The sequence below is a fragment of the Podarcis pityusensis genome (genome assembly GCF_964106645.2).
Source record: "Podarcis pityusensis genome assembly, chromosome: 4".
Lineage (NCBI taxonomy): Eukaryota > Metazoa > Chordata > Lepidosauria > Squamata > Lacertidae > Podarcis > Podarcis pityusensis.
In genome coordinates, this window is record NC_138027.1 from 23,390,092 (window position 1) to 23,403,031 (window position 12,940).

Here is a 12,940-nt window from a genome sequence, read left to right on the forward strand (position 1 = left end):
GAAACCCCCTCACATCCGCCTCACGGGATGGAAACGGAACACCGAAGGAAGAGTTCCTGCCCCCTTCTCTGACTGGCTGCTTCCCGGAACCTGCCTCGCATTGGCCGCTTCTCCCGAAAGCTGCCCTGATTGGCTGCAGCGGATGGCGCCGACTGCGGATTGGCGGGCTGCCCTCGCCGCCCGCTAGGCCGCTTTGTTGCCTTTAGCCGTGAGGAGAGGGGAGAGGCGAACGCAGCAGCTTCTCCTCATAGACGCCGCTGGAACGTTCGGCTCCAACATGGCGGCGGCCGTCGTGAGTGGGGCTGAGGAGGAGGAGGCGGCGGCGGCGAAGAAGGAGAAGGCGGCTGCAGGAGGAGAAGGAGCGGGGACTACAGCGGGGGGTGGCGGCGACAGCGACGAAGATGATGAGGACGTCTATGAGGTGGAGAAGATCCTCGACGTGAAAACCGAAGACGTGAGTCCGGAGGGGGGTCGGGCCTTGAGAAGGCAGCGAAGGTCTTGGCAGGGCGCTTTCCCTTTGCCTTGCAGCAGGATGCTCTGCCTTGCAGCTGCCGGGCTGTTCCTGTTGATTTTTAGCGTACAGTTGGGACACAAACTGCCCCGGGATGTGTAGCTGGCACGAAAAGGGCGGGCATTTGATATATGTGGGTTTTTAAAAATCATTTAAAGCATAAACAGCGTCAGGGAGAAGTAGGCGCACCAACTTTATGAGGGTTAGGATGCGCTCAGTTTCCGCCCTTAAAACTGCCCAATCCGTATTAAAACGCCTCCTTCTTTTCGGCGCGGACCTCTTCATCTTCCCCTTTCAAGAGGCCAACACTTCTTCATCGCATCCTTGTTAAATGCCTCGTACCTATTTTCCTTTTTCTGCAGCCAATGCAAAACAGCTGGTCTGAGAGCCCCCCCCCCCCGCTAGTGGCAGTATGTTGTATTGGACGCAAATATTGTCTTGTTCTGTTTCCAGAGGTAGTCAGGCCCTGCTTTTTAAAAAACAAACCCACTTTTGAACACCATGCTTACACTTTTGAGTTTCTCTCCACATTGGCACTGCAGGATTTGGCAGCAAGTATGTGGGTGAGGATTGTGGCAATTTTACTTGCAGTTTGAGACCCTGTGAAGAATTGGATATTGCCCCTCAAATCCATGGTGTGTGCACACACTCAGCGCCCAACATTTCATCAGTGAATGGATACATTCATTGTCCCCACCCCCCGCAAAACACATGAGAGACAGAGAGAATTTTAGCCATATATGAACCAGAGGAGATCCAGTCAGTGAGCCAGTGCATTCATGGGTGCAGCCAGGGGGAGGCAGCTCCCCCCCATCAAGTAAAAAAAAACAAAAACTTAACTGATCAATTGCCCCCTCCCCCAGCATAAAGCCTGCCCCCATAAAATAAATCCTGGCTATGCCTCATTATACTGTTAATATCTGTTGAGTGTCGGACTTGCGTTCCACCGAGCTGGAAAAGCTCAACCTCCTCTGACGATGATTAATGACCTGAGCCTCTGATAAGACTCCAGGCATGTTCCCTCATTACACAGAGTATCCAGCAGCAGGGAAGGACGAGAAGTTTGAGTTACATTGCAAAGAGTTTTATTCCTAACTACGCAGACAGAAAAGATATATACATGCTCTCTCTGAAAGCAGAGAGCAACTGAAACAAAGGAACAGGAAACCAGTAACATCACATCCCTCTCCTGTCTTCTGTGAGACTTCCAACAGCCTGGAATCTCTGGAATGCAAAACAGAGTCTTGTGACTCCAAGAGCACAGCACAGTGGCAACACACAGAAACCAGCACTGAGACCCTACTTGCTTGCACACTGTCTCACCAGAGTGGTACACACTCTGATTATCTCTCACTTGGAGTGCTGCAATACACTTTACATGGGGCTACCTTTAAGGGTGGCTCAGAAATGACAAATAATCCAGAATGTGGCTGCCAGACAGGTGACTGGGAGCAGCCGCCGGGACCATAAGTGTTGGTGCTGAGCCCTAAATGTCCTTGGCCCTGTATACCTGAAGGGACATGTCCACCCCCATTGTTCATCCAGTGAGGTCCAGTTCTGAGGGCCTTCTGACTGTTCCCTCACTGCGAGAAGTGAAGTTACAGGGAACCAGGCAGAGAGAGGGTCTTCTCGGTAGTGGCGCCCATCCTGCGGCATGCCCTCCCATCAGATGTCAGAGATGACCAATTACATGACTTTCCAAAGACATCTGAAGGCAACCTTGTATCAGGAAGTTTTTTATGCTTGGTGTTTAGTTGTATTTTTATATTGAGTTGGAAGCCACCCAGAGTGGTTGGCACAACCCAGTCAGATGGGCAGGGTATAAATAATTTGTTGTTACTACTACTACGCCATGTGCTTACTAACTCTCTTTGCTTTGTTAGGGTAAAATACTATACAAAGTACGGTGGAAAGGATATTCCCCAGATGATGATACATGGGAACCTGAAGAACATTTAGAAGACTGTAGAGAAGTGCTGCTTGAGTTCCGAAAGAAAATAGTGGATTCTAAGCCTAAACCTGCTAAAAAAGAGATACAGGTATGTTTGATTTCAATTTTTATCTACCACCAAGGAATTTATTTTATACCCTTCCCCCCCCCCCCCCCCACTATCATAAAAGGCACTACCTTTTAACTGAAATCGGTCTTTTGGGGGGCTGTGTGGTTTTCTCCCTTCTGTTTTGGCAAAAATATGTGTCGTGAGGTAACTGTTGTCTGCAATTACTGTCTTCAGGGTTAATCAGTTGCCTGCTTAGGATGGATGATTTATTATGATTGAATATGCACCTATCGTTAATATAATCTGCTCCTATTACTTTAGTTGAGAGAAAGCATTTCATTATTCGATGAACTATGGTGGTTCATTTCCTGTACAGTGGTACCTCGGGTTACAGACGTTTCAGGTTACAGACTCTGCTAACCCAGAAATAGTACCTCGGTGTGGGGAGCAAGCCCCTCTTAATATGACTATGCTGCAAGATCTGGACTCCCTCCATGTAGACTAAAGGTGTAAATAGGCGAATAAACCATGTTTCTTAAAGCTGAAAAAAAAAATAGTACCTCGGGTTAAGAACTTTGCTTCAGGATGAGAACAGAAATCGTGCTCTGGTGGTGCGGCAGCAGCGGGAGGCCCCATTAGCTAAAGTGGTGCTTCAGGTTAAGAACAGTTTCAGGTTAAGAACAGACCTCCAGAAAGAATTAAGTTCTTAACCCGAGGTACCACTGTAGTGGTTTTTAAAATAGCCTTAGCTTATTATGTGCATATTTGATACCCTTGATGTTTGTACAGACCCCTTTGGTTAGATACTACTTACTGAAAATTCTATCAGCATCCGTTGTGAGGAGGAAGGAATCTTCAAACAGAAATTTTGCTTGTTTGTTACAAAGGAAATTAGTTTGGTCATCTTGATCCTTGTGAAATCTGCACATTTTCACTGTGCTCCTAAGCAATTATCATTCATTTTAATAAGGAAGAGGGTAGTGCTCATCATTACCTTTTTATTTAAGACTGCAATAATAAAACCATATTTAATAGAGAGTAAATCCACTGAAGTCAATAGGACTTAATTCTTTTTAGTAACATGTTCGTTTTTGTTAGCTGAGAATCGCACAGTTTTTGAACATTTGTTAAATGCTTTTTAGGAGTTACAGTTTTAGACTAAAGAACCATGCATCTTAGTTCTACACAGCTCAGGGTGGCTGGGGTTTCTTGAAACAGGTTCCTTTTAGAGTTAATGTGTAGTATGCCTCGTCAAAGAGAAAATAGTAAAAAAATGCTACTAGGAACATCTGAGCCCTTGGCTGTGCCTTCGATGGCCTTTGGATTCTGTCCTCTTGTATGGCAAGGATGAGCAAGAAGTAGATTGGGATCTACTAGTGGATCTCTGAGTGATAGGCAGTAGATCAGCAAGGATTTCTGACTTCCAGTTGTTTAACAATAACAACAGAATGACTCCCCACTCTGCCCTAAACTATACTGCTGAAATTAAGAAATTTTGGGGGAGTAACCAGGATTGGACTTTTGTATGAAAGGACCATGAGTTCAGTTCAGTTCTTCTACTCAAAACAAAATCCTTGGAAGCAACAGTCAACTTTAGAGTGCCATTAATCCAGATTTGTCCATTTAATTAGGCACTAGATCACTAAATCAACTTTCCTTCTCTTCTCTAGAAGCTGCCTTTAAATGATGATCTTTTTGAAGCAGATTCTGAAGCAGACAGTGACTGGCAAAGTGATACAAAAGGAGACATGTCTCCAAAGAAGAAAAAGAAAAAATACAAAGAGAAGGAGGACAAAAGCCAAGATGAAATGCAAAAGAAAAAGTCTAAATCAGCAAAAGGTAAAGAAAAACCTGCACTAGAATGTGAGAATTCCTCTGATAGTTTGGCTTCAGATTCAAAACCAAAGAAAAGGACTTCAGATTCAAAGGAAGATACAAAAGATTCCAAAAAGCAGAGGAGAGAAGAGCTAAAAGACACCAGTAAAAAAAAGGCAGAAATCAAAGATGGAAAGAAAAAGATGAAAGAGGAGCCTAAAGAGAATAAATCTTTGCAAAAGGGAAAATTCAGCACGCAACAGTTGGATGCTGAATCTAGCATGCTGGAAGATTTATTTTCTGAAGCTGCAGATTTCAAAACTCCAGATTTCGATTCAGACAGCAGTGGGGAGAAACAGAAGACATCTGCTGGGAAAGACCCCTTGGAAGAAGAAAATGTGCCCTGGGTTTCAGCTTGGCAGCTAGACAGTTCAGCAAGCTCAGATGATAGTTCTGAAGTAAGGGTTAGGAGGAAAAAGAAGAAACACATAAAGTCTGAACAACCTGAGGACAGTAGAAAAGTGGACAAGAATTTGGAGAGAAAAAATGCACACAAAAAGCAGAAGATAGCAGATAAAGTAAAAGCTGAGGCTGACAATAAGAGGCCAGCTACACCTGCTCCTTTGCAGAAAGGTGTGAAACTGTCTGCTGATGAACGAGGACGCAAGTCCACTGATTCAACAGGGGAAGTAAGTAGTAATTCAAAATTGAAAATCAAAGAGACTAAGTCAAGCCCTTCCCATGCCAAGGATGTTTCTCTAAAGTCAACTGCTGTTGAAAGCAAAGAGAAGAATGTAAATTCGAGAGCAGATGAGGAGAAGGTGAAAGAGAGGTCTTTTCAGCATTCCATAGGTGAGAATGTGTTCGAAAAATTCATCCTGGATTCTGAATACAGTAAAGGAGGGAACACAGACAGCAAGAAGAATATCTTTAAAAGTGAGCCGAATACTGATGACATCCCAAAGGAAAGAAGCACTTTATCTAAGGTAATCTAAACTGGATAATGCATAATCAAAGGTTTTATAGTTTACTTTGTGCCCTTTTCTGGACATCTTTTTGCCCCTTTCTGCTTTTCTTAATTAACTTTTCTAGGCACTTCAATTCATGTTCAATTCTCTTTAGTGGTTTTAGAGCCAAACTAATGGCTTAAATGCAATTAACATGCAGGTCTTTGGGAACTGAGTGTTTTTTAAGGAAAGGGCATTAATAGTGCTGTGCTGTTTTTATTGTTTTTTATCTCCAATATGGCAAACCATTTTTAAAGCTAATGAATCTGTTCAAAAAAGATCAAAGATTCCCACTAAAGAGGTCTAAACCCTCAAGTTCACCTAAGAGCAGCTTTTTGGATTGTGGTTATTGCATGAATCCTTAAGCATCTTAAAATACATCTCAATTTTATTTTTAATGACTGCCAACTTTAGGTGGAATAGACTGGCCATTGAGAACATGTTTACTGCTTCTTAGAGTATCTACAGGTTAATATCCAAGCCTTGCTCTTTTTGTTACTAACAAAGCAGAAGGTTAAATACAAAAGTTTCAAGGTTTCTTAGCTTCTGTTGCCATTAAGCATTTAAGAACCTGCTTTCTATATTTAGTGTTCTTTTCCAGGAAAAAGAAGCCAAAAAAAGTGAATCAAAAGAGAAGCTTCTGAAAAGGCTTGTCTCTGAAAAGGAGGAAAAAGGCAAAAAAGATGTGAAGGGATTGAAAAGTAAGCGTGTAATCTATAAAGTCATTCTAGAACATCAGTGTAATCTACCCAGAATTATGTACAGTACAGTATGCAGTTTGCCGCTGTTAAAGTTATGGTTTATATTGCAACCATGTTCAGTTTAGTTATATTTGGTCCTGAATTATTTCATGCTGATATCTTTCCAGTGTGTAAAATTAAGTTTCATTTTGACAACATTCCATATGCGAAACTAGCGAATTAATTATTTTTGTTATGCAATATTTTCTTACTGTCTTGCCCAGGTAATATTGTACAAATGCCTTGATAGTCAGGGGAAATTGATTGTTCCCAACCTTAAATTTCCAAATAATGTATGCAGGCCGGGAGATCTAATCTGAAGACTCTAGCACATTGGTGCTATTATGTTCTAGTCAGTTTAGTAAAACAATGCAGAATATATTTTTGAAACTTGTAGGTGTGTACTAAAGTAATGTATCATCATAAATAAGCACCAGTACTTGGGTGATATTTTTAAGCTTCATCAAGTCGCTCACAATAAATTTTGAGGGCCTTTCAAAAGCTAAAGAAGTAAAGGTTGTTTTACTTGGAGCAGTTTCATCAAAATTAATGAGCATGACCAAGTTAGGGCCATTGATTTCAATGGGTCTACTCTGAGTACAACTTAATTGAATGCCACCCAATCTTTTTTCCATAGAATCAGATAATTGTAGAATTGGAACGGTCCCCAAGGGTCATCTAATCTAAGCCCCTGCAATGCAGGAATCTTAACTAAAGCATCCATGACAGATGGCCAGACTCCAATGAAACACAATCCATCACCTTCTGAGGGCGTCCGTTCCACTGTTGAACAGCTCTTACTGTCAGAAAATTCTGCCTGGTGTTTAGTTGGAATCTCCTTTCTTTTAACTTGAATCAGTTGTTTCAAATCCTACAGAGGAGGAGAAAACAAGCTTGCTCCATATTCCATGTGACATCCCTTGAAATATGGCTATCATATCTCCTCTCAGTCTCCACTTTTGCAGGCTAAACATACCCAACTTCATCAACTGTTCCTCATAAAGCTTGGTTTCCAGACCCTTGATCATCTTGGTCGCCCTCCTCTGCATACATTCCAGCTTGTCAATATCCTTCTTAAATTGTGGTGCCCAGAACTGGACACAGTACTCTAGGTGAGGTCTGACTAAGGCAGAATAGAGCGGTACTATTACTTCCCTTTATCTGGACACTATACTTCTGTTGATGCAGCCTAGAATAACATTAGCCTTTTTTGCTGCTGTTTACACATGTTTGTTAAGATTGTGGTCTTCTAAGACCCCTAAATCCTTTTCACATGAACTATAAATTAAGCAATTTCAAAATGTCTTGACTTTGAACAGCTTGAAAATGTATCTAATATCTCTGGAATGTAATTAGAAAGTGACTTTCACTTTTTGATGAAGTAGGTTGTGCTGTGATATATAAAAAGATTTTGTTTATGGTAGGCTTTGTAACCGGTGAAACTGTGCCATTGGCAATAATCTTGCTAACTGTGTTCTAGGTTTGAAAGAGGTCAAGTGTGCACTTGGTGGGTTTAGCATTTCTTCAGAAGAAAAAAATGAATATGTGGACAACCGGAAAAGAGAAGAATCGGGGCAGGACTACAGATCTTCAGAGGCATTCAAATCAAAAGACAAACAACCATACAGCAAAAGCACAAGGGATGAGACAGATACCTGGGCTTATATTGCAGCAGAGGGGGACCATGATGTCATTGAGGACAATTCTGGTATGTAGGAAGTGTGAAGTAGAGGACAAAAGATAAAAACAGCACCACATAGATTACTTGAGTTTGAGTTCTTTGCTAAGTACAGGTTCTAGTTATGTCCTCTGGCTTAAAGAACCTGTTTTGAAAACTTGAAAAATTCCTACATAGTTGGGCCTCAGATGGCTCAGAATTATATACTCTGCTTTACTTCCCTGTCATGCCCCACTTTACACTCTGACAGAGCCCATTCTCCAAAACCAGGTATACGTTGGTCTTTCTATTTCCTGCTGCCAAGACTTCTTAGTCTGAAGCCCCTTTGAATCTCAAAATCTACAACTTGAGCAGTTCAGTATTCCAGGGAATTCCAGTGGTTTCTCTGATATTCTCTCATAACTCAAAAGTGGCTAAGGGCAACACTGCAATTATGAGTTGATGCTTTGGGTCTGATTATGGGATCATCTGCCAAGGAACGTGAACTTGGAATGCAATTGTGATACCATTTCTGCTTGGATAATAAATGATCCACTGACTAAGATGGATCAATGCCCCAGATTGCAAATATTTCTCTTCAGGAGTGCAGATCCATCCAGCAGAGGGTGAGCACCATCTGGGTGAACCCAGGCAGGTTGGGTCAGTCTTGGATGAAGCTTCACTTTATTGGGCCTCTAGCCTACTGTGCACTGTGAATTATGGTTCTGTTTGACTTGGAGAAGGATAGGTGATAAAGGGTATAAAATGTCTGCAGAGGCTGTGATTTAGTTGGTGATGACAAAGTTGTCTCTTCTCCCCCCTAAAAATTCAAACTTCATAGATGCAAAGCAGCAAACTGTGAATTTGGGCATGGACATGCAGTTAGAGCGGCTAACGCTGGAGGACTTTCAAAAGCATCTTGATGGAGAAGATGAGAATGACTCGGCAGCTGAAGCAATATCATCTGGTCAGTAACAAATGCCTTGCCCTCAAAACTTTTAGATGGCGGATATAACAAAACCCTTGTAAATAACAGAGAGGTGGAGTCAGTGTTTAATGTTCTCTTTAAATGCAATTATTATCAGGAGGCTAAAGAAGCAATGATATATCCCATTTCATAATCCCTTTTGAGACAACCTCCAGAGTCTCTGTTGGTTCTTTTATTGGAAGGTTCTAATTTTTTGGTAATAAGTTGCTAGATTTTAGAAAATTGAACTTACCCTTAGATATTTTTTATATATATATTGCTGAATTTTTTTCTGTGTTAAAAATCTTATGTGTCTTATGTTCCTCAACTTTTTATTTGTAGTTGGTGGAGTGTAAATAGGTAGATAGTTAGATAGGCTAGTAGAGGGATACGTTTGTGTGGAGACAGAGAGAGCATCTTCATACCTCTAGTTTTGAAATTGAATTGTTGAACCTATTTACTTTTAGCTCAGCTGCGTGATGCTGTTAAAAATGGACAGTATTCTACGGTGAAAATGGCACTTAATTCAAATGAAGAATATAATCTTGATCAGGAGGTAAGCTTTTGTTAAATAGATTGTTTAATAATCTCTGTATAAAATACAGCAGGAATTTAATTATTTGAGTGTTCATTTCAATAGTTTAATTAACTCAGCAAATTTCTTGTACATGCAGGTGACACAGTAGTATTGTATTTAATGTAGATTGAACTACGTTGCCTTCTGCAGTCTTTCGGTAACGAATGTAAAAATGAAACCATAGTCCAAGCGTATGGTTTTTAATGCATGTTGTTGATAAATGTTGTGAGCCACGATGAATATACCAATCAAAGAGAAGATTATAAATCTACAGAATAAAATTCTAAAATAAAGTATAAACATTAAAAATAATAACCTGGGGTATGAATTCCATTGTCTCAGTAGTCTAATGAAGTATGAAAAAAATTGTCCCTGTTTTGTTTGCTGTAATGATAATAATTTTACTATACTCTGCCCATCTGTGACTGCGTCTGACTTAAGCATTGAAGAAGGAACATCAAGCAGCTTTGTGAATTACCTTTTGCTAATAGATCATTTGGTCCTGTTGTATCTTAGAAAAATGTCACCAAAACCCAAACAATAATATACCACTGTTTCAGGATGCTAGTGGAATGACTCTTGTGATGCTCGCTGCTGCAGGAGGTCATGATGACATCATCCGTCTTCTCATCAGGAAAGGAGCAAAAGTTAATTGTAAACAAAAAAATGGAACAACTGCATTGATTCTAGCAGCTGAAAAGGTGAGTTTCTTTCTGTCTGCCTCTTCCCTTTAAATTGAGGACATTTCCTTTAAAAGAAGAAGAAGGGTTTGGATTTGATATCCCGCTTTATCACTACCTGAAGGAGTCTCAAAGCAGCTAAGATTCTCCTTTCCCTTCCTCCCCCAAAACAAATGCTCTGTGAGGTGAGTGGGGCCGAGAGACTTAAAAGAAGTGTGACTAGCCCAAGGTCACCCAGCAGCTGCATGTGGAGGAGCGGAGACGCGAACCCGGTTCCCCAGATTACGAGTCCACCACTCTTAACCACTACACCACACTGGCTCTCATTTGTTTAATGTTGCTTGTTTGGAATAAGAAATTAAAAGCTAGGTCTGTAGCAGGATGATTGGACTGTTGAGGCTTCCAGACTCCAGGATCTACTTGTTAGTCCCTGTATCTGGTTACTGTTTTTTAAGAAACTGAATTTCCAGTGTCTTGTTTGAATTTTCAGGGGACATGCACCCTAAAATTATGAGATTATGTTACAAGTCTGTTGATCAGGCTTCTTGCTGGTTTGGACTGATAGAAATTATATTCCAAAACATCAGAAGTTTGTTTTTAGAGATGTTTTTAAAATTATCACATTTTTATCTGGAGACATGGGTATCACTGGATGGCTATCATTGGCACTAGGGTTTGCTATAGACAGTCCTGCAGAATAGAACTGGCTTCTGAAAACTTTTATTTAAATATATCGAAGGAGCAATAATAGTCTTTTACAGAACTGCCTTAAGTTAGTTTTTATGGCTCTTCGCTGTACTAAAATTCTCTGCTTTCAACAGTTTATCTAGGTTCAGACTATTCATACTTTAACCAATATTTTGTTTCTTACAGAACAACCTAACTACTGCAGCCATCCTTCTGGAAGCTGGAGCATATGTAAATTTGCAGCAAAATAATGGTGAAACAGCTTTAATGAAGGTATGTCCTATTTGCCTGACGTATGAGGAGTAAATTTGAAGAATTTTGTTAAAACTGGATATACTCAACTAAGTTTTACTCAGGATTGAACTATTGACATTGATGGGACCAACTTCATCAGTATTGGGACCTGTTCTTTTTAACTTGTTCATGTCCAGTTCTGGTTGCCTGGCCTCAAAAAGAATACTGTAGAACTGGAAAGGGTCCAGAAAAAGGAAACCAAATTGATCAAGGGAATGGAACAATTATCCTATGAGGAAAGATTGCAGCATTTGGGACTTCTTAGTTTAGAGAAAAGACAAGTAGGAGGCTATAAGTTAGAAATTTGTAAAATTGTGCATGACAGGGCAAAAGTGGATAAAGCAGGGTTTCCCAAACTTGAATATTAGCTGTTTTTGGACTACAACTCCCATCATCCCTAGCTAGCAGAATCAGTAGTAAGGGATGATGGGAATTGTAGTCCAAAAACAGCTGGAGACCCAAGTTTGGGAAACCCTGAGATAAAGAAAAGTTTTTCTTGCTCTCTTGTAACACTAGGCCTTGTGAACGTCCCGTAAAACTGAATTAAGATAAAAGAATGCACACAATGCATAGTTAAACTGGGAACCTGCTCCCACAGGAGGTAGTGGTGGCCACCAACTTTGATGGCTTCAGAAGAGGATTACACAAATTCATGGAGGGCAAGATTATCAGCTGTTCTCACTCCACCCCAACCATCTAGTGTGAGGTTGCTTCTCAGTCACATTCTCTCTTCCCCTAAGATTGAGTGAAGGTTGACATAGGACTGGTGCTGTTAATTGGACTCTGTGGTCTCTACCTGAAAGGTGTTTAAAACCTCATAAGGGAATACTTTCTTTTCCTTTCTTTGCATGAAAATTCCTACTCCAGAATACTTGGTAAATAATGGTGCCTTTGCTGTTGCTTTCTCAACTTCCACTCGCAGGCTTGCAGGAGAGGGAACTACGATCTTGTGCGTCTCATGATTGAAAGTGGAGCAGACTGCAACATTTCATCAAAGCATCAGACCAGTGCCCTTCATTTTGCCAAACAGTATAATAACTTACAAGTACAAGAACTCCTCACAAGTCACTTGGCTACGTAAGTACTTGCTTGAGAGATGAGTCAATTTCCCCAGTGAATCAAGGACTATATTTAAGTTGATGTCTTGGTTTTTAAAGAGGGGAAACTGGCAAGTCCTTTAGTTTGTTTAAAGTATTTACAGGCTTGCTTTCTGGACATAATTCTCTCAGGACAGGTTAAAATATTAAAATTCAGAAATACAACAGCTGTATAGAGGTATGGATGGGATGGGAGTCATTCATTCCAAGAAACAACACTGTGTGAAGTTCCAGAAACTGTGCAAAGCGAAGTTTGTTTACAACAGGTGCAAGGTCATTCCAAGAATGTTCTACACATGCGTGGCTTCTGGGCTGGACAGAGAGGTGTTTAGTCTGATCTGTGTTCTCATAGTGTGAAGATGTGAGAGAAGATCTGGCAGCTTTTAGGGCTAGGCCTTGAGCATTTAAGTTGAACCTCCGTCAGGGATCTGATAGATGATTGTATAGTTTGCAACTTGAGAACGACAGTAAAAAAAACAACCACCTTCTGTCTGTTCTGAATTGTTTCCTGTGATTTATTTCTACATTCCATCTTAGACTTTGAACTCCTACACACTTGGAAGCTGCATGATACTCTGCTACAAAGGGATCTGGTACTTGGAAGTGTACTAGACCCAAAGGAATAGTAGTTTTGCCTAGAAAATTCGCAACAGGTTTCAGGGCCTTGCCAAAGGTTCTGGATAAACCCAACAGATACAGCTAATGGAATTTGCTGAAGAATAAAATTTACACTTCAGTTCGAGGAGGTACTATAGCACAGTTATACAAAGGGCCTTACATTTTAATCCATAGGCTCCTCCCAGTCAGGCTGGGGAAGGCTCCTGCTTAAAACCATAGGCATCAACTGCCAGCCTAGACATTATTCAGCTAAGTGGACTCCAAATAAGGCAGTGTTGTACATTTGTAAG

The 12,940-nt window shown here is 40.9% G+C and overlaps 1 protein-coding gene across 7 annotated transcripts in view; it reads left to right on the forward strand.

Moving 5' to 3' along the window:
- Positions 1-191: 191 nt before the first annotated feature.
- Positions 192-12,940, forward strand: part of MPHOSPH8 (M-phase phosphoprotein 8) — a gene marked incomplete at its 3' end in the record, with an annotated part of 56,045 nt that continues 43,296 nt past the window's right edge. For 6 of the 7 annotated variants that reach the window (XM_081001856.1, XM_081001853.1, XM_081001855.1 and 3 more), the window contains exons 1-10: positions 194-454; positions 2,395-2,550; positions 4,182-5,312; positions 5,935-6,034; positions 7,554-7,781; positions 8,572-8,697; positions 9,165-9,253; positions 9,835-9,975; positions 10,828-10,914; positions 11,858-12,012. In XM_081001856.1, the coding sequence (XP_080857982.1) occupies positions 278-454; positions 2,395-2,550; positions 4,182-5,312; positions 5,935-6,034; positions 7,554-7,781; positions 8,572-8,697; positions 9,165-9,253; positions 9,835-9,975; positions 10,828-10,914; positions 11,858-12,012 (2,390 nt within the window). In that variant the 5' untranslated portion in view covers positions 194-277. Of the gene's footprint in view, positions 455-2,394; positions 2,551-4,181; positions 5,313-5,934; positions 6,035-7,553; positions 7,782-8,571; positions 8,698-9,164; positions 9,254-9,834; positions 9,976-10,827; positions 10,915-11,857; positions 12,013-12,940 lie in introns of all 7 variants that reach the window. The other variant, XM_081001852.1, reaches the window with a different exon arrangement.